General features: G+C 47.8%; 1 protein-coding gene across 1 annotated transcript in view; it reads left to right on the forward strand.

Moving 5' to 3' along the window:
• Window positions 1-20,763, forward strand: part of ZNF76 (zinc finger protein 76) — a 34,027-nt gene extending 13,264 nt beyond the window's left edge. The window contains exons 3-15 of the mRNA XM_090282259.1: window positions 6,131-6,298; window positions 11,516-11,596; window positions 11,688-11,765; window positions 12,867-13,066; window positions 15,119-15,235; window positions 15,535-15,610; window positions 16,224-16,349; window positions 16,478-16,657; window positions 17,405-17,638; window positions 17,733-17,896; window positions 18,561-18,725; window positions 19,262-19,375; window positions 19,900-20,763. Of these exons, the coding sequence (XP_090138385.1) occupies window positions 6,226-6,298; window positions 11,516-11,596; window positions 11,688-11,765; window positions 12,867-13,066; window positions 15,119-15,235; window positions 15,535-15,610; window positions 16,224-16,349; window positions 16,478-16,657; window positions 17,405-17,638; window positions 17,733-17,896; window positions 18,561-18,725; window positions 19,262-19,375; window positions 19,900-20,016 (1,725 nt within the window). The 5' untranslated portion in view covers window positions 6,131-6,225 and the 3' untranslated portion in view covers window positions 20,017-20,763. The remainder of the gene's footprint in view (window positions 1-6,130; window positions 6,299-11,515; window positions 11,597-11,687; window positions 11,766-12,866; window positions 13,067-15,118; window positions 15,236-15,534; window positions 15,611-16,223; window positions 16,350-16,477; window positions 16,658-17,404; window positions 17,639-17,732; window positions 17,897-18,560; window positions 18,726-19,261; window positions 19,376-19,899) is intronic.
• The last annotated feature ends 928 nt before the right edge of the window (window positions 20,764-21,691 follow it).

Consider the following 21,691-nt stretch of genomic DNA (forward strand, 5'->3'; position numbering starts at 1 on the left):
CAGCTAGAGAGGCACCAGTCCCATACAGAAGTGGGAGAAGTGCCTGGAAAAGAGGCAAGTGCTGGGCAAGTGGCATTGTTCCCTCTCGGACCCCTCCTGCACATACAGTGCCACACCCTGGTGAAACAAGTTGCCCTGTACTGATGAATCCCTAAGGCTCTGCCCCTTACAACATAACAGGAGTGATAGCTCTACCCAAGACACAGAGGCAAACACAGGAGCCTGTCAAGATGAGGCGGCAGAGAAGTATGGCCCAAAAGGGGGAATGGATCAAGGTTCCAGTGGGAGAACTAAGCGACGAGAAGATAGCCAACCATAACAGATGCAGAATTCAAAACACTGGTGATAAAGATGCTCACAGGCATGACAGATATGCTTGAGAATGGCAAACGCATAAGGGAAGAAGTGAAGGCTATGCTAAGTGAAACGAAGGAAAATCCACATAAAACCAATGGTGAAGGGAAGGAAACGGGTTCATAGCAATGATTTCGAACATAGGAAGAAAAAAAGTCAACTAGTACAGATTGAGGAAACAAAAATTGAAAAAAAGAGAGGCTTGAGAACCTCTGGGACAACTTTAAACGTGCCAACACCCAAATCATAGGGGTGCCAGAAGGAGAAGAGGAAGAGCAAGAAATTGAAAACTTATATGAAAAAATAATGAAGGAAAACTTTCCAAATTTGGTGAAGGAAATAGCTATACAAGTTCAGGAAGCACGGAGAATCCCAGGTGAGATGGACCCAGAGGAGACCACACCAAGACGCATCATAATTAAAACGCCAAAGGTGAAAGATAAAGACAGAATCCTAAACGCAGCAAGAGAGAAGCAAAGAGTTGCCTATAGAGAGTGCCTATAAGACTATCACCTGATTTCTCAAAAGGAACTTTGCAGGCAAGAAGGGACTGGCAAGCAGTATTCAATGTGATGAAAAGCAAGGACCTACAACCAAGATTACTCTATCCAGCGAAGCTATCGTTTAGAATGGAAGGGCAGATGAAGTGCTTCCTGGAGAAGGCAAAGCTAAAAGAGTTCATTATCACTAAGCCATTATTATATGAAATGTTAAAGGGACTTATTTAAGAAAAAGAAGATCAAAACTATGAACACTAAAATGAGAACAAACTCACAGCTATCAACAACTGAATCTAAAAAATGAAAACAGAATCCAACTAAGCAAACCAGAATAGAAATAGAATCATAGGTATGGGCATCATTTGGAGGGTTAGCAGCTGGGAGGGGGAACGGGGAGAAATGGGGAAATGGTGCAGGGACTAAGAAGCATAATTGGTTGGTACAAAATAGACAGGGGGAAGTTAAGAATAATATAGTAAAGGATGAAGTCAAAGAGCTTATATGCACGACCCATGGACATGAACTAAGTGGGGTGGAATTGCTGTAGGGAAGGGGATTACTGGGCAGAGGGGAGCAAAGAGGGAAAGAATTGAAACTACTATAACACCTGGCTGCTGTGGCTCAGTGGATTGAGCGTCGGGTCCCCAGTTGGGGGCGCAAGTGAGAGGCAACCACACAGTGATGTTTCTCTACCTCTCTTTCTCCTTTCCCCTCTCTCTAAAAATAAATAAATAAATTATTAATAAATAAATAACCTTAAAAAAAAAGAAAAGAAACTACTGTAACAACATAATAAAATATGCTTAAAAGAAGAAGAAGAACTGGGTTTAAGTTACAGTGGGTGAAATGAAGGTTTAACAACCAATATTTTGATTATTGATTGCTGACATTGTATCACAGTGGATTAGCAGAAGGAAGAAATACACCAGATATTGAGAGGTATGGGGCCAGCCCACCTGGCTTTGAATCCTAGCTTCAGCACTCACTTGCTATGGGACCTTGGACAAATCACTACACCTCTAATCCTCAATGGCCTCATCTGTAAAATGGGGATGGATAATGTACCTACATCCTCATAGGATTATTTTCAAGATGAAAAGAATTAGTGTAGGTAAAGGGCTTTGATATGTGGCGGACACATATTAAGGGCTCTTATATGTGATAAATATAATTAGCATGAGCAATGGAGAGGGTTTTAGGGTCATCTGGGCCAGTGTTTCATTTTACAGATTAGGTGGCTGTCATGAGAGGTAGAATCAAAGTAGAAGCCATTTCTGCAGAGTAGTCCAGAGCTGTTGCCACTACTCTTCGCTACGTTTTAGAAATACTGTACCCATTGCTTCAAAAGCATTTCCCTGTAGGCTTCTTTCCATCCCCTCTTTGGAGCCGTATTTCTTGAGTACTTCCTATGTACCATTTAGCACTGTGCTAAATGCTGACGTGTGTGACCCCGTTTCATCCTTACAGCAACCTGTGAGGATTTCACTATTATCCCCCTTTCTTTAGAAGTGTCATCTCAGGCTCAGAGAGGTTCAGTTAATTGGCCAAGGGTACACAGCTTCGAAGAGCTGGGATTAGAATCCAGGCGCTCTCACTCCAGAGCCTGTGTTGTTAGTTGCACCCCGGGTTTTCCTCAGAAAGTCCCAATAGAGTACAGGTGCGCTAAATTACACCATCATTGCTGCAGCATCCGTAGCGCCCAGACAGAAAGATTTGAGGCCATTTTGTAATCCCTTTCAACCTATACTCTGCTTTGTTTTCAGACTTAGGTCTCTCACATGTTCCCTTATTTCTGACACAATGCCATTACACAAAAAAAGGTTACCAAAACAGTTTCTCTCCCTGATAAAGAGACTAAAAATGAGGGTCATGGGGCAGACTGAGAGGGCAGCACCTGAGCTTTCCTGAGATTGATACTGGCCAGGGTGGGGTTACTGCTTGGGTCCTAGCAAACCAGAGAAGATGGGTCAGATGTCAGAATTCACACCTACACCAGGGGTTCTTACCTTTAATCTCTTTAAGGCTGACACAGTCATGGACTCCCCCTACTTCAGAAAAATGCTCAAGCTCATACAGTATTTTAGGGGGCTTCAGGATTCATAAACCTCAACTAAAAATCTCTGTATTAGATAGCAAAGCAGAGGACGTAAGAGCCAGATGGCCTGGGTCAAATCCTCCTCTCCCACTTACTAGCTGTGTGACCTTGAACAAGTTACTTAATGTCTTAGGCTTTAATTTCCTCAACTGTCAAGTAAGGGTAATAACAGGATCATTGTGAGGAGTTACATGTAAAATGCCTAGTACATGTTAGCTCCATGGCAGTGTTGACTGTTGATGGTAGTAGTATTGCTATCCCTGGAGCTTAGCCCATTCAGTAAATGTTTATGAACAGAATGAATGAATAATTCTAGTGGAGATGCCAAGTCTAGGGAGAGCATCCCAACCACTGTGTCACAAACAGGTTATAGTTATGTTAAGAAATTGATCCGTTCAGCCCTTGGGGCTGCACAAGCCCCAGCTAGTATTGCTTCTGGCTTTAGGCAGCAACGTCCACAGTGGCATGCAAATGCCCTCTCTGGGAGCAGTCATGAAAACACTGTGGGCAGCACTGATCAGGAACATCAGTTGGCAGGTAGTGAGGTCAAGTAGCCAGTCTAGATTCCAAGTCCAGGGGAATTCTTTAAATGGGTGGCAAAGAGGATCTTAACCACTGAACCTAGAACAGAGGCTTCACAAGTGTGAGCTGTCCAGCTCTGGAAGGCTCCATGCCACTACAGCTGGGACCCTCCAGAGTTTCCCTCCTCGCACACAAGGACCCTGTAAGTCGCTCTGCAAGGATTTGTGGAGCCCACAGTGAACCAGAAACCAGGCTGCTGTCCAAAGTCCTGTGTAAGCAACAAATGTTAAAGAGGTAGTGATAAGTACTGACGTTGGTGACTCCAGAAATGTGAATGCTGGGAAGTAGTGCCCAGGGCTGCAGGGGCTTATAAGGGGACCCAGCCTTGCCTGCACAGTGGATTCTAAGGGTGGGAGGAAGCCATGGAAGAATTTTAATCAAGGAAGTGGTAGATTTAGGTTTGTATTTTTACTTTTAAATCATCCTGACAAAATATTACGAAGTGAATAGGAAACAGGCAAGAGTTTATTTGAGGACCTACATTAGGAAACTCTTATAGTAAGTAGTCAAGAGGTAAGAGGTGATAATCTCCTGAAATAGGTACCTAGACATTTTTTTTTAATTGAGGTATAATTGACATAGACTATTACACATCGGTTTCAGGTGTACAACAATAATGATCTAATATTTGTATGTATTGCAAAATGATCACCACAGTATCTGTCATCGTACATAGTTACTGAATTTTGTTCCTTTTGATGAGAACTTTTAAGATTTGACATCTTAGCAACTTCCAAATATTCAATATAGTATTATTAACTATTGTTGCTATGCCATACATTATATCCCCAAAGCTTATTTATAACTGGAATTTGTACCTTTTGACTCCCTTTACCCATTTTGCCCCCACCCGGCCCTTGTCCTCTATCAGTCACCAATCTGTTCTCTGTATCTAGGAACTTAGTTTTGTTTTATTGTTTTTCAAGTTTTTTTTAGATTCTGCATATAAGTGAGATCATATGGTATTTGTCTTTCTCTGTCTGATTTATTTCACTCAGCATTTTTTTTATGGCTGAATAATGCCCCATTGTATATATATACCACACTTTCTTTATCTATTCATCCATCAGTAGACACTTAGGTTGTTTTCATATCTTGGCTGTTGTAAATAATGTTGCAGTAAACACAGGGGAGCATATTTTTTTTGAGTTAGTGTTTTCATTTTCTTTGATTAAATACTCAGAAGCAGAATTGCTGGATCATATGGTAGTTCTTTTTTTAATTTTTGAGGAACCTCCATACTGTTTTTTATAATGCCCAATTTATATTATCCCCAACAGTGCACAAGAATTCCCTTTTCTCCACATGCTTGCTAACTCTTCTTGTTTTTTTGATAATAGCCATTGTAACACGTATGTGGTGATACCTCATTGTGGTTTTGATTTGCACTTCCTGCTGATTAGGGATGTTGAGTGTCTTTTCGTGTACCTGTTGGCTATCAGTATATATCTTTGGAAAAATGTCTATACAGATCCTCTGCCCATTTTTAATCATATTGTTTGGTTTTTGCTAATCAGTTGTATGAGTTCTTTATATATATTGGACATTAACCCCTTATCAGATATATAATTTGCAAATATTTTTCTCCCACTTTGTATGTTGCCTTTTCATTTTGTTGATGGTTTCCTTTACTGTGCAGAAGCTTTTTAGTATAATGTAGTCCCACTAATTTATTTTTGCTTGTGTTACCTTTGCTTTTAGCATCAAATTGTTAAAAATTACTGCCAAGACTGATGTCAAGGAGCTTACTGCCTATATTTTGTTCTAGGAGTTTAATGGTTTTTAGGTCTTATATTCAGGTCTTTAATCTGTTTTGAGTTAATTTTTGTGTATGCTGTTACATAGTGGTGTACCTAGAATTTTGAGGGAAGAGGAGGAATCAGGGATAACCCCACTAATCTGGGTAGCTGGAGGTACCGTCCCTGGGCTAGAGGACACGGGATTTGAAACAGTTCTGGGGGGTGAGGGGGTGATGAGTTCTATTGGGAACTCATTCTAGTTATGATGCTGGTGAGATGTTCACTTTGAAGAGACTCAGCAAGGCCAGCAGATGAGTGGATCTGAGCGCAGGAGAGGTGTTAAAATGGCTAGAGTGGGGTTGCCTGGCTGCCTGCCTTCAGTGAGACTCCCTTCTAAGGGAGTGAGTTTAAAAGTGGGCTTTGATCAGTGAAATCTTAATTTACAACCAATTTGGCTGGCATGCTTCTCTTTTAAAGATTTTATTTATTTTTAGAGAGGGGAACAGGAGAAAGAGGGATGAAAACATTGATGTGTGAGACAAACATCAATCAGTTGCCTCTTGCACGCCCTCAACTGGGGACCTAGCCTGCACAGGAAATCGAATCTGCGACCTTTCGGTTTATATAGGCTGGTTCTCAGTTCACTGAGCCACACCAGCCAGGGAGGCATGCTTCTCTTTTATACCCAAATTTTAGTATTCTTAAATGTGTATATTTTGAATCCACTTCATAAAAACCAACATAGTTGTCTACTTTGAAGAATTTGTCTCCTTTTATTCTTGGCTGCCCTCATTCACTTTTTCCGAGTGTGTCCTTGCAATATTAGGAAGCTCATAATGTGAAACTGTTCGTTTCCTCAGATTTGTGACCCAGAAAGTAATCTCTGACCTCAGCTGTGGCTCTTGGTGCTGGCCAGAAGCCAACTTCATGTCTGAGTGCACTGCAGCAGTTTGCCATGGAGAGCTTGGGACTGCAGGCAGTCACCCTCAGTGATGGGACGACAGCCTACATTCAGCAAGCTGTCAAAGGTGAGTGTTCCCGTGGACCTAGGAATCCCCCCATACACACTGCCCTCAGCTTCTGCAGAGGAGTGTCCCCTTGCAGGTGTCTCCCCACGACCCTGCCCTCCCACCTGCTTGCCACAACGTGCTCTGCATGAGAATCTTGGAGATAACTCATTAAAAAGGGAACTCTTTGGAATAAATCACATCTAGGCAGCTAGAAAAGCAGACCAGACCAGCTGTTGGAGCCAAGACCTCTGAAAGGCAGAATTCCTTACATGTAGTGAGTTCATAAATATTTCTAGAAAAGATGAACACAGTGCCGATTTTGACTTCCTGCTTTGCAAACACTTCCTGTCCAGTTTCTCAGTGCTTTCAAGCAATTTTTTTTTTTTTTAATCTTCACCTGAAGGTATGTTAGTGATTTTAGAGAGAGAGGAAGTGGGGGGAGAGAGAGGAAAACGTCACTGTGAGAAACATCAGTTGGCTGCTTCCTGTATGTGACCCAACTAGGGATTGAACCCACGACGTAGGTATGTGCCCTGACTGGAAATTGAATCTGCAACCTTTTGGTATACTGGACAATGTTCCAACCAACCGAGCCATCTGACCAGGACTCAAGCAAATTTAAGCACTCAAACTATCTACTGAGAATCTACCATGAACCTAGAAGACACCCAAGAATAGATCTCGTGTCTTAGGCCCGACTAGGTTTGCCAGAAATAAAAATACATGGCACACAGTTAAATTTGATTTCAGATAAACAGTGAATAGTTTTATAGTATAAGTAGGTGCCAAATACTGCATGGGGTACACATGTATAAACATGGAATTAAATGCTAAAAATACTAAAATAATAACACTACTAAAAAAATTCCTTGTATATCTGAAATTTAGATTTAGCTGAAATTCAGATTCTCTAGGATCTTAAGATCAAGATGAGGGCGGCATTAGAACAGAGTGTTGCTGAAGGACGGGGCCTTCGGGCCAGGGACACTTCCCTTCACCACAGCCTCCTCCTTTCTCACCAGCACCCTCAGGCACACCAGATGGCAAGCATGTCCCTCTTGGACAACACTGAGCAAGCACTGCCTCGTTCCTACTCTTTGCTTTGTTTTTTCTGGACTCTTACGGGAATTGCCATCCTCATGACTGCATTGTCATTGCCACATTGCCCTCCTCATTTCAGCACATTCTCAAAAAGTATTTCAGTTCTCAGGTTTTTGGCTAATTTGTTGATTTTATTTTAAATTGTCTGCTTCTTGATGATAACAAAGAGACCCCTTAATCTCATCAATAAGCTCTTTTTGTATGACACTGTGTGGGGGGTGCCTTCTAAAAAGATTTCTTACCAAGATCTGTGATGTGTGAGTCTGGGTGGCTTAGTTTTCTTGAAAATGGAACTTCTCTTGAATGCTTTTGAATCTTAAAACCCTCTTGTTTGCAGATTTCCCATCACAAGCGTTGCCACGCTGCTACAGTCTTGGTGGGGTGGAAGAACTTAGGAATTGTGTAGACCGGGCTGTTTACTCCCTGGAGTAACTCCCATGCCTCAGTCTTCTGCTACAAATTAATAGTTGAAGAAATAAGTAAAAAGCAAATGGCCACACTTGGCCTGAAAAGCCACACTCTTTTCTTATGTCTTTGTTCCTTGTATCTGGGTCTCTTTGCCTCCTCCATGTCCCCATTTATATCCTTCTGTCATCACTCTTCCTGGCTCTGTTCTCTGCCTCCCCCAAGGTGCTGCATTGTGTGCTTACACGCATGCACACTCACCTACACACAACAGGTTTCACACTGCTGAGGGCAGAGCTGGCTTTCAGATGTAGGACCCCACTGTCTCAGAAGACACCTCTCTCTGGTGAACAACTCTGAAGCCCCTGACTAGGGCACTTTCATCTCTGTCAGCAGGCAGCTGTGTCTGGGCCAGTGAATGAGCAGGAAGCCCTAAAATTTTATAAGATTTACCTGAAATTAGGGTAAGCATAAAGCATATCATTCAAACTCGACATTTCTGAGAGCAGAAGAGGTGCTATGAATAAATGCACTGGAGCCCTGACTAGTGTGGCTCGGTTGCGCATCATCCCACAAAGCAAAGGGTCATTGGTTCAATTCCCTGTCAAGGTACATGCCTGGGTTGTGGTTTTGGGCCCTGGTCCGGGCGCATACGAGCAAACAATCAATGTTTCTCTCACACATCAATATTTCTCTCCTCATTTTTTTCAGTTCTTGTTTCTTCATTCTGTACTGGTTGCTTATGTCTTCCTTATGTTCCAAATTGTTGATTTGATCCCCAGCTTCCTTCCCATCACTATTGCTTTCATATGGAATTTTTTTCTTTTTTCCTCTGGTTTCTTTTTACTCTTTTATTTTCTTCCTTTTTTTAAATTGTTCTTTTCTTTCTAAAAAATTGTCCCACTTTTTCCCCTATTGCTCCTCCCCACCCCACCCACCTCCTCTCCCACCGTCAATCCCCACCCTGTTGTCCATGTCCATGGGTCATTCATACTAGTGTTTGTTTGTTTTTTCATTTCATTTAATGTAGCCTTCACTTCTTCCCTTATGCATTTGCCGTACTCAATCATTTCTGAGCATCATTATCACCAGTGTTTTGAACTCTGTGTCTGTTAGGTTGGCTGTCTCCTCCTCACTTAGTTCTTCCTCTGGAACCTTGATCTGCTCCCTCTGTGGGACCATACTTCTCTGCCTCCTCAACTTGACAGCCTCCTATGTTTGCCTCTGTGTCTTAGGTAGACCTGTCACACCTGTTAGTTGTAAGTAGTGGAGCCTTAGGTATTCTTTAGTGCAGGGCGACTGGTTTCACACCTTTGTGGCGCTGTATGTGGGGGAGGGGTCAGAGAGGGAACAATGCTGCATGCTCAGCACTCTTCTCTTTTCTAGTCACTTCATCCACTTCCTGTATGTGACTGGCACCCCGCTAGCCGTTATCCTGGTGTTGGTTTTCAGAATGGGTGGGTTTGTGTATGTTCTAGGACCTTGGGGGCATTGTAAAAGGACTCTGCTGAGACACTGGCTGTTTCTTCTGCTGCCCCAATCCCCACTGGTTTTCACAGCCAGAAGTAACGAGGCTTTGTTTTTCCGGTGCTGGAACTGTAAGCTGCGCTGTCTGGCCTGGGGCTGGGATCGCTTCCCAGGTGTCCCTCCAGGCTTTTATATGTGACTGCTTATTCTGCCAGCTGGCCACAGCCATTGCCTTGCCACCTCCTCCACACTGCGTCTTCTCTGCCCTGGCTCCTTGTCTCTACCACTCCTACCTGTCTGGATGAGTGTTACTTCTTTATATTTTTGTTTACTGGACTTCCATGCAGTTCAGTTTTTTGGTAGTTCTGGTTGTGTTTTGCTTTGAGGTAGTCGTAATCCTTCTTATGGTTGTGGAAGGAGGCAAAGTGTGTCTACCTACACCTCCATCCTGGCTGGAAATCTCAAAAAGTATTTTAAATTAAAATGTAAATTACATAGATTAAATGTATATTAGTACAACATATGTAGTGTGTTCAATATGGATTTACTTTAAGATCAAGGATTATATTAGAAATACGGAAGTGTAAGTAAAATATTGATAGCTGTACATTTTTTCTCAAATAACTCCTTTAAAGATCTTATTTATTTATTTGTTTGTTTGTTTTTAGAGAGAGGGAGAGAAAAGAGAAACATCATGTGAGAGAGAAACATAGGTCCGTACACGCCCTAACTGGGGGACTAAACCTCTAATGCAGGCATGTGCCCTGACTGAGACTCGAACAGGCAACCTTTTGTTTTGCAGGGCAATGCTCACTCTGCTAGCAGAAGCTCTGCTGATGCTTTCAGGACCCCCAGTACTGGCACCCTTGCCAGGACAGATAGAGTGTTAAAATGCAGAGTGGCCTCCTGCTCGCTGGTGGAAGGGAGAAGAGAGGGTCCCTCTCCCCTCTCCTACTTCTTGCCTTCGTCTCCACTTCCCCTGCCTTTGGCTGGATTGTGGAACTGTTAATTATTGACCCAAGAAGACTCAGTTTGGGGACAAGTTTGGGAATTCCTCTGAGGAAGAGACATCAGCAGAGAGCTGGGCCAGAAGTAATTGCCTGGTCCTTTGCCCACATCATAAGAGCACAACTTCCTAAACCTGAAACTTATAAGGAGAGGAATGAACCACTTGTTATTAACTCTTCAAACTGCCTTCTTCCCTTTCTCACTTCCTTCCCCCTTTCCTTCCTCTCAGACTCACTGGACACAAATCTAAGATCCTTTTGCTCTTAGAAGAGCTTTCCAATAAGAATCTGAGATAAGGGAAAGATAATATCTTAGAAACTCTTGAGTCTTGTTAATTTTTATAGTCCTGATTTTGTTGCCGTGGGTCAATTTTTTATTAGAAAACTGAAATGAAAGTGTCAGAGATCAGTGAAGGAAACATTACCCAAAAGTGGCCGTGGAAGACCTAGAGGGACATGTAATAGCACATTGCTCCCTATTGCTTTGTTTTCTGTTTCTTCTAATATGCAGATTGGGCTTATTGTAAGTAAAGCTAAGGTTTATGGAGGGCTGACCACATACTGGGCACTGTACTGAGTGTTCTATATTCATTAACTCTTTAACTTTTATGGTAACTCAATGAGGAAGACACAATTTTTAATCACTTTAAGAAGAGGAAGCTGAAACACAGAAAGGTCAAATAAGCTAGCTGTCCACGAGCACACACCCAATAAGGGGAAGAGGTGAAATTCAAACCCAGGAGGCCCAGACTGGTTCTAGAGCCCATTGCTTCTAACCAGTAAGCTATGCTGCCTTATCAGAGGGTCTAGGTCTTGGCCTACTGCCACAGTGGGAGTCAAGGAAATGCATTTTGATTTAGTTAGTTTGAGCCATATCTGAATTTTGACCCATTGGGGCCTTTCTAGGTTTCAGGGCATCCTTTGATCTCCATTTAGTTCAGTCTCAGCAACTTACTGTTGGGTTGTAAGCCCCTACTTTGCTGGGCGTATGTAGAATAATAAATGAAGTTGCTTCTTTGAGTAACAGGAAGGGAATCTGTTGGGAGCTGTGGGGCTCCTCACGGCAGGATGTCTTCACCCCTGTACCTCTGAGGTCTAGGCCTATGGGTGCAGGGAGTGAGGTAACCTGAAAAATATCACCTGTGCTTAGGTACACAGACACGACACCTGTGTCTCAGGCCTCAGCTGAAAACAGGCAGGTGTTTTCAGCCCTTTTCTGGGCCAGGCCCACTTTTCTTCATTTCCACCTCCACAGGAGAGAAGCTGCTTGAAGGGCAAGTGATCCAGCTTGAGGACGGGACCACCGCATACATTCATCAAGTGACGGTGCAGAAAGGTGAGGGCATCCTAAGACACTCCTACTTCATGAAGAGAGGCCCCTCCCTGGCATTGAGCCCAGAGAAAGGCATGCATTGCTCTCATTACAGAACCTCTCTCCTTTGAGGATGGACAACCTGTGCAGCTTGAAGATGGAAGCATGGCCTATATACATCGCACACCCAAAGGTGGGGTCATAGTCAATCTCACCTACCTTCCCTTGGGGTTACCACAGGAACAACTGTTTCTGTTCCTAGGGGTCTGGGCCTTGGAGGTCAATAGTGTGGCCTTGATGGCAGCTTTGGTTTCTGCACAACCACAAAGTCTTAGGGCTTTAAATGGGACCGAAGGATGTCATCCAAGACCAGGAGCAAAAAACTTACATTTACGAACAAAGCTTCTAAGGTACTAAAGAATTAACCATTTGTTCCTTCTATAAGTGGTTTCTTGAACAACTACGTGTGTGTGCCTGGCATTGTGCTAGGCTTGGAATATACAGGAGAGAACAGTCTGACACAGTCCCAGCTCCCCTAGAGTCTAATGAGGAAACTAGAGGTGATGCAGATCATCACTGATGGACTGATCATCACAAACAGGGGTGAGGCTCAGGGAGGGTGTCTCTGAGGAAATGACCCTTGAGCTGAGAGCTGAAGAATGAAGTGGACTTCGCTAGGGAAAGAGGGATGGCAGGGAGAGTTCAGTACTCCAAACAGAAGGAACACCATGCATGGGCCAAGAGATGGGGAAAGAGCGGTATATTCTGGAAACTGCTAGGAGCTAGAGTACTGAGGGTGAGGGCAGAACAGGTAAGAAGAAGCCAAACAGAGGCAGGGCCCAGGTGCTTGGGGCGAGTATATCTGGAGAAGGGTTTTGGTCTTTACCTCAGACCAATGAGAAGCAGTCGAACTGTTTAGACCCTCAGGTCACATATCACATTTGTGTCCTGCAAAGGTCCCTCCAGATGCTATGCTGCCTGCAGGGACGCAGGAGTGGTAAGGGACCACCAGTTAGGAGGTTCTTGAGGTCATCCAGGCCAAGGTGATGATGGTCCCCTCAGGTTCTCCAGGAGCTTGTGAGTTCCCAATGAGTGCTCCACAGGAGACCTCATCCTTAGGAGAGGCAGCCCCAAAAGGAGAGCCAGCCAGAGTGAATCACCAAGGTGATGAACCAGGAGAAACCCAGTGCTGAAACCCACCTTGGTATATGTACCTCTCATTGCTTTGAAGCCAGGGTCCCATGCCTGTCCCTTGCCCTTGTGCAGCGTTTTGGCTAACCGCATGTTTCTGCAGAGGGCTATGACCCCAGCGCCCTGGAAGCCGTCCAGCTGGAGGATGGCTCCACTGCCTACATTCACCACCCCGTGGCTGTGCCCTCAGACAGCACCATCCTGGCCGTGCAGACAGAGGTGGGCTTGGAGGACCTGGCCGCAGAGGATGACGAGGGCTTCAGCGCAGACACAGTGGTGGCCCTGGAGCAGTATGCCAGCAAGGTGAGCTCACAGAGCCTCACACTACCTATCAGCTCTCTGGGCCCTGCCAAAACTGCCACCTCTTTAGAGGACAAGACTGTCCTGTGCTTGGGCATGGCCTGGGCTACTCTTTTTGCCCCTCTACCCCAGCTCTCCGACTTGTCTCTCACATCCTCATCCAGGATGTGCATCCCAGCCTGGCCAGGGCTGCCAACAGCTGTTTACACTCATCCTTGTTTATGCTGCAGAGAGAAGGCAGCTCTGAAAAAGTGACATCCATACAGTGGGAGTTAGGGGTTCCAGGCCTGGCTTCACTTTGGCTGTTGTTATAATCCTCTGTGCTGTCTGGAAAGCCCTAGCCAGTGACTTTTATTAGTTTTCCAGTCAACTGAGGTCAGATGTTTTTGTATTTATTTATTCTCTGTGACTCATTTAGTCATTTGGGGAAATAACCTCAGTAGGCAGTAACGAGGGCAGATGCAACAGAGCAGCTGGGATTCTTGGAACACAAGGCCTGCACAGTAGCTCAGCCGCAGAGGAAAAGGATCCCGGCTCCTCAAATGTCAGTCAGTACAAGCTGTCTCTGCTGAAGCCCTGGTCCTGCCCATGGGGGAAGCAGGCGCAGAGGTCTGGGCGCTTTCCAAACCAGAGTGCTCCCTTCCTGGGGATGACCTACAGAGCCTCAGGGTAGGTGTGGAGGGGCTTCCTGGAGCACAAGTTTCACCCAAAGATTGGGAGGTGGGGATATAATAAAACTAGTGTGGCTGTATCATAGAGGAGAAGAGGAAATCCTTATATCTTTTCAAAATGAACAAAACTTTATAGCAAGCCACTTTGGGCTATGCTTACTCATACCCTGTTCCCTGAGGTATATTTTAGAAGCCAAATTTGAGACTTGATGCTATTGGGAAGGCAACTGGGCTTTAAATCATGAGCCCCTGAGGCCTGTGCTGGCTCTGCCTCCACCCAGTCTGACCTTTGGTAATCGCTCCCCTCCCAGGCCTCAACCCATTCCTCTCCTGTTACAGTGAGATGGGACCAGATGATCTCAGAGGTCACCTCCATCCTGGAAGTTCCTTGATTCCCTCGATAACCCCCAGGAACTAGTGAGACATGGGAATGAATTCTGAATGCTTGAGTGGGTTAGCTCGCTTGAGCAGGCCTGGCCACCTGTGACTCTCCCCTACCAACCACCAGCTTCTTAAGTGTCCGTGAAACTTTGTCAGCTACTTGACCCCCTGACCTGGAGCTGACTAGACAGACGTTATAAATTTGGCCTTTCTCCTTGATCCCCTACCCACCATGACTTCTGGAGTTTTGTTTCAGGAGCTCCTGGGAAGGCCAGAGTTCCCAGAAACAGAGACTAGGGACAATCTCAGCAGGACTCTCCCCAGAAAAGCAGAACAATAAGGGCTCCCTGAAGCCAGAGGCCAGTGTGAATGGGTGGCTCTGGCAGTGTTCCCAGTAGAGATGAATGAGAAGGACATATCAGTTGGCTGGGCACTGTGGTTAGAGCTAATACTGCTGGTGGGGACCTGTAGGCCCCTGCCCTGGGTGCTTCTGTGGTTTGCTATTTGTGGTCCCTCACTCTGGTGAATGTAGGTGAGCTTATGCCCACAGCAAGCCCCCTTGTTAATGCCCCTTCTGAGCACAGGCTTCCCACAGGGAGGACGGGGGCTCCTCCCATCAGAGGAGAGAGGTATCCAGAGTTGTGGCCTCCTAGGTGTGTGAGGTCAGAAGCGGGGTTACTGGCTCCCAGCCTAGCTCGGGTGTGGCCATTCAGACCACCCTGCCCCATCTTTTGTGGCCATCCAGGATGCCCTTTCTTCCATAGCTGTCACAGACCTGTGACATTCAGTCCTCCCTCTATCTGTTAGGGATGGGTGGTGACTCCACATGCCAGCCCATTTCTTCTGCAGTGTTCCCCAGTGTCTGTTCCCTCTCTGTCTTCTCCCCCTGGCAGCTTAACCCTGTTTATTGGGCCTTAAGCTGCCACAGATGGGCCCCGTGTTCCACCTCTTCCCTCCCTTCGTTGAGAAGAATACATGTAGGGACCCCAAGATTTTTCTTCAGGTTCTGCATGATGGCCAGGCTTCCCATAACAGCAAAGGGCAGCAGGTTGGGGACAGAGCATTCCGCTGTGGCTACAAGGGCTGTGGGCGTCTCTACACCACCGCTCATCACTTAAAGGTAAGGTTGCCACAGACAGCTTCCAGCCTTTCCATCTTCCCTGCCAGCCTGCCCACTTTGACTGGGGGGTCCGTGCCCTCAAGTTGCTCATTGCCTACTGGAGGAAGAAATGTACACACGGGGGGCTGAACACACTGAAGAGTGCAGGAAGAAAGAACCAGGGAAGGCTCCCTAGAGGAGGGGCCACTCAGCTGAAGAGGCAAAATAAAGGAGGTGACCAGTACTCTGGGCCCACGAAAAAATTGAAGAGCCCCTCCATATCCTTGTCCCTCTAGATTTATGATTGCTTGTCCTCACAGGTACATGAAAGAGCACATACGGGTGACCGTCCATACAGGTGTGACTTTCCCAGCTGCGGAAAGGCCTTTGCCACAGGTAATCTACCCAGATGGAGACTAAACGTGGACTGCTTCTAGTGGAGGGCAGAGGGTTCTAGATTGGCTTTGGGAACTCCCTCGAGGGAGCCCAACACCAAGCTGCCTTCCTGGAGAAACCGCTGTCAGAGTACTGACCTTCCGGGCTCTCTCTGGTCAAAGCTCTGTTGTGAAAGCAAGTGGCAGCATAGTGAGGCCTGCAGAAGCAACCGGGGTGGGGTGGGGGGTAGATGGCAGAGAGACCCCTGCCTTTTGTGTCAGCTCTGACAATGACCAGCTGTGCGATGCTGGGTCAGCCATTGCATCTCTAGGCTTTACTTTTCCCATGAATTGAGGACCTTTAGCCATGGTTCTCCAGATTCCCTCTCACTTAGGTTCTGGAGTGGCACCAGCTGCCCCTAGAGAGGGAAAGAGCGCAGTGGGCTTCTCCACCCATCTCATCTGCCCCAGCAGGGATGCTATAGAGGCAGACACAGGCTTCTTGTGCCAAAGGAGGTCTGTATCCTCACAGAGCATACCTTAAGACAGAGAGCCTCTGAATTGGGAAGAGGAAATGGTGAGGATGAGGCCCTACTGAGTGTTCTTCTCACGCCTCTCCTCCACATGGCTGACAGGATATGGGCTGAAGAGTCATGTGCGCACGCACACTGGGGAGAAGCCATACAAGTGCCCAGAGGAACTCTGCAGCAAGGCCTTCAAGACCTCAGGAGACCTGCAGAAACACGTCCGGACCCACACCGGTAGGCCGGGCCCTGCCCTCCCTGCCCCGCTCAGTCTTGGATCTGGAGCCTGGTGCTATCCCTGCTTCTTACTCCAGCATGAACCCCCTTCCTGAGCCGTACCCAATCCTTATACCTCATCTCCACAGGAGAACGCCCATTCCGGTGCCCGTTCGAGGGCTGTGGCCGCTCCTTCACCACGTCTAATATCCGCAAGGTACATGTGCGCACCCACACAGGCGAGCGGCCCTACACCTGCCCTGAGCCCCACTGTGGCCGCGGCTTCACCAGTGCCACCAACTACAAGAATCACGTGCGCATTCACACAGGTGGGCCAGTTGGCATGTGAGGACCACCCCCTCTGAGACCCTAGCCCCCTCTACTGTAGACTTCTGACCTGAGACACATTCTTGACACCCAGCCCCAAGCCCTTCTCTGCTGGCCACAGGCGAGGCGAGGGCGTTCTGTGGTTCCAGCCATACCCTCGGAACCACTGCTTTACTTGCGTTGTCCAGTCTGACAGGTGCGCCCGCCCTGTCAGCTCCCTGCCAGCTCTCTCCACTCACTCTGAATTCTTCCTCTCCAGCTGAGCACCCAGTGAAAGGCCAGGGTCAGGCATGATGGGGAAAAAAGCAAAGGGAAATGTCTCCTTCAACTCCTTACCTCATTCCATGTCCGTATGACGCCTATGTATCCTCATCCTCCCCAGTGTCACGTTCCTCATCCAACCTTCTGTCCCCTCACTCTGCCATCACACCTGACACAACAGTCGTACCTCTTCATCCCTTCCCTCTTCTCATTGTGACCTTCAATCTTACAAGCCCCCAGTGCTCCCCTCCAGCCCCTCCATTAGCCCCAGCTTTGCCCCGTCCCCTCATTTACTCTCCACCTGTCTCTGGGCTCAGTGTTCCCACAATCATGTCCCTTTGTGTTCCACTGGCCATCTTCCCCAGGTCTTAGTCCCTCCCCCTCCCTGTGGCTCTCCCTTCACCAACCTTGCCCCCCACTCCTGTCCCATTAGTTTCCCCCTTGCCAGCCCCAGATCCCACCACCCCCTCACAGCCCAGTGTCCCCAGGGGAGAAGCCATACGTTTGCACGGTACCAGGCTGTGGGAAGCGCTTCACCGAGTACTCAAGCCTGTATAAGCACCACGTGGTGCACACACACTGCAAGCCCTACACCTGCAGCACCTGCGGCAAGACCTACCGGCAGACCTCCACCCTGGCCATGCATAAGCGCAGTGCCCATGGCGAGCTGGAGGCCACAGAGGAGAGCGAGCAAGCCCTTTATGAGCAACAGCAGCTTGAGGGTGAGGGGCATGGGCAGGAGGTGAGAGTGGGGACAAGCCAGACCTCTCCATGGCTGTCTGGTGGCAGGTGTCAGCCTGGGCTCTCCTCTCCCAGCCGCCTCTGCAGCTGAGGAGAGCCCGCCACCCAAACGACCTCACATTGCTTACCTTTCGGAGGTGAAAGAAGAGGGTGAAGACATCCCAGCCCAAGTGGCCATGGTCACTGAGGAAGATGGAGCCCCCCAGGTGGCTTTGATCACTCAGGATGGTGCCCAGCAGGTACAGGCCCTAGGGGTAGGGATGAGGTGGGCTGCTCTGGTTGATACCCTCTCCCACTGTCTCTGGGGAGCCTCAAAGTTCTGACAGTCCCACCTCTACCTAGTTTCTCTTTGTAGCCTTATGGGTGTCAGTGAGCTGAGGCTGAGGGTACCAATCTTGTAACATAGCTCATCCTCCTCCTCATGCTTCCAACCAGTTTCTGGGACTTCTGGAGCAGTTAGTAGTTTCCCTCTTTACCTGGCAGCTGACAGGTCCTGAACATTTGAATGAGACACTTAGATGTCCTCAGGAGAAGCATGCTGGTGTAGAGACCAGAGCAAGGTGTGGGGTCTGGAAGCCTGGGGTTTCTAGCAGTATAACCTGACCCTTGTCAGCACCCTCACTGTCAAGTACACTATGCCTTTTGGAGTTGGCATGAGGATGAAATTAGGAGACCCTGAATTACATGGACCGGAGAGCCCTACAGAAAGTGGTGTAAGTAGAAGTGATCAGCAGAATTCTTTTAGTGTAGCCTCTCTGTACAGCCTAGGACCTGTTTTACTTGCCTGTCTGTGGCTCCCTCCACCCCTGTGACACCTTGTCTGGGAGAGCAGGACATATCCTAGGGGCTTTCAGAGAACTCTCCACTGCAGTCCCAGCTCATCTTCTTCCTTCCTGTCGGCAGGTCAGCCTGTCCCCAGTAGACCTGCAAGCCCTGGGAAGTGCCATCAGTATGGTGACCCAGCACGGCAGCACCACCCTCACCATCCCCAGTCATGACGATGACTTTGCCACACCTGGCACACATACAGTCACCATGGTCAGCGCCGATGGCACCCAGACACAGCCCGTATGACCAGGCGGTTTGCTTAGGGTTTCTTGTCCTCTTGTTCTTTGTTTCCATTGGGTGGACATGAAAGTGCAGGCTAAGCTAGTCAAGCTTTCTTAAAAGGACCAAAATTTCCCCATGAAAAAGGGCATTTCCCCCAGTTCCCCTGAGCCATCAGCCACTCTCCTGTTGAAAAGTATTACACTGGGGGTCAAGAGGCAGTTTGGAAATCTCAGTCTACCCCTTATTTGTTTTGCTACCACAGGGAAGTCACTTTTCATGGACTTCAGTCCATTTTCAAATGAGGGAATTAAAGTATCTCTGGGGCCTTTTATAGCTCTTTCTATGATTCAAAATCCCTAAATTAAGTTAGCTGGAAGTTAAGAGAAAAACACCTCACTTAGCTCTGAGCCCTAAGCTAATTAATCTGATCCCTAATGGTTTTATACATTCTCTTCTGGGTGTTTCCAGCTATCTTGCTTTGAGGGATTTTGTTTGGCTTGGGGGAGGGAGAGTAATGTAGGTGAGATTGAAAACCTCATCCGCCTGTGTTTCAGGTCACAATCATTACCTCTGGGGCTGTGGTGGCTGATGACTCAAGTGTCGCATCCCTTCATCATCAACAGGTGGCGCTGTTGGCTACAGCCAACGGAACGCACATTGCGGTGCAGGTGGGTAGAGGTCTGGGAGGATCCCACCCAGCCAGAGAAAGGACCCGAAAAGGGAGGGGAATTAGATGGAGATCCTGAAGAAAAGGGCATTTGGGTCATAAAGAGCTTACTTCAGAAAACAAATCCCTTCTTGTCTCAGGCTCTTTATTGACTGAGGCAGAATGGTGAAGCTCCTTCCATCCTTCAGAATAATTTCAATGACAGTTTACCTGGTGGCCTAAGCCCTTCATCTCTTCATACCTCCGTTTCTTCATCTGGAAAATAAGGAGGCCGAAGGAGATGATTACTAAGGTCCTCTCCAACCAGTCATTCCCTTCTTTGAGCAAGCCCTTCTCTCTAACCTTGGACCTTTCTGTGTCTCCCTGGCCATATCTAGACAACAGTACTCTAGCAGTGAACTTCCTGTTTATTGGGGCCCTACTAAGTGCTCAGGGTGTGGCACTGGGTGGATGGAGGGAATTCAAAAAAGTAGGCCCATACCTAGAATCTAGAAGAGGGACCTCACTCTCCTTCCTTTTCCACAGCTGGAGGAGCAGCAGACCCTAGAGGAGGCTATCGGTGTGGCCACCGCGGCCATGCAAGGGACTGTGACCTTGGAGACCACAGAGTCAGAGAGTCAGAGAGTGGCTATTGAGCCATAGAGAGCTGGGTCCCATCCATGCTGGGAAAGGTGCCGTGCTGCACAGCCATTCTTGCCTCCGAGAGCCCAGGCTGTGGCTGACACATGGAGGGTAGCAGTGCAGATCTCCAGGGTGAGAAGGGCAGGAAAATGGCCTAACTGAAGGGGATTGGGGCCCTGCACAAAAGGAGGGCTGGACAGCTGGAATTGGAGGAGTGCGTCATCCTGAGGAGCTAAGGAGGACAAGCTTGATCCCCAGGCCGCGCTGGGGCATCCTCCCCTCAAAATAAGCTGGGCACTCACTTTCCTCCCTCTGGAGAACACCCTTCTGTCCTGAGTCCATTCCCCTTCTCAGGTGGCACTTGGGGCTGCTGTGGGGATTGGTCATCCACTCCCACTGGTCACTGTCCACCAAGGAAGAGGGGAGATAGGTCTTCAGCCCAGAAAGGGCAGAACAGTCCCAGCGCTGCCCCTCCCAGCAATAACCACCTCCCCAAAGGCTGGCTGAGACACCTGGCCACTTGCTGAGGGACTTCCTGCCATTGCAGTCAGAATTGCTCAGGAGTCTGTCTGGAACAAAGGTACCCAGCCCTCCCACCCCACCCCCAGCTGCCCCTCAACCTCTCTGTGGTAGAGAGGCAAGGAACATCCTTGTACATACTGGGGATTGGGGTTAATTTTTTTAAATTGTATTTTGATAAATTTTTTTCCTGCTCTGAGCAGTGGTGGCAAACGGGTGAATGAGTATTTAATAAAAGTTTCAAGTTTCCATCTGGGTCCCTCCCTTTCTCTTTTCAGCTTTTGGCCCTGGTGGCAGGGCTGGTCAAATCAGGCTCATCGTTCTGTGTCCCTGGCACAAACTACTGAGCCTTAGTGCTGGAGTGGTGGTTCTGCCCTACCAAGGGTGCAGGTGGGAGGAACCCAGGTGTGAGAAAAGACCTGAGCAGCTGCCAGTGGCTTCCTGCCCACAGCTGATCAGGTGGGCTCAGGGTGGCTAAGTGGGACCAGTGGGACCACTGCTTCTTGATTCCAGTTGGATCTCAGGATGGGGCTGGAGGAATTCTGGTTTTTCCCACCTTACCTTATGTTACATGGTCAGAGCCCCTCCAAACCCAGTCAGTTATTCCAAGTGGGCGAAACCCTATGTCAGAGTGGGGCATAAGGTACCTTTGTCCATGTTACTGAGGGTCTCTGGTGCTGAAGTTCTGGCTCTAGGGGTGCCCACCTAGGCGTCTGGGACCAGGAGGTTTGACCCCTCCTGCCTGGAAACATTGCACTTGATTGGAGGTGCCCCAAACCCCTTCCTGCCACTCGGGAATGGAACCCTCTTCCCCCAGTCAGGTGTCCTCTCCTGGGAAACCTAACAAGCCACCGTTTACTCCTGTTTCTGGCTCCTTGGGAGCAGAGGGGCCTGGAGCATGCCCCAGGCAGGGGTCGTCTCAATTGCTTAAGGAGGCATCTTCAACATCCATGACCCCTGTTCCTGGTCGTGGGGGTGGGGTGTGGGGGGGTGGTTCCCAGCCCTGATGGACATTAGATCTGAAAAAATGGAAGCACTTCTGTGGAGGGCCCTGAATCTCAAGCCCCCTGCTACCCCACCACAAGACCCACCCCTGTGAGTCAGAAACAGTCTCTGGGTCTTCAGGTCCAGTGGGCCCCAGAGTGGGCAATGCTCTGAGTGTCTTTTAAGAGCCAAA

The sequence above is a fragment of the Furipterus horrens genome, unplaced genomic scaffold (genome assembly GCF_987537825.1).
Source record: "Furipterus horrens unplaced genomic scaffold, mFurHor1.1.pri manual_scaffold_6, whole genome shotgun sequence".
Classification (NCBI taxonomy): Eukaryota; Metazoa; Chordata; class Mammalia; order Chiroptera; family Furipteridae; genus Furipterus; species Furipterus horrens.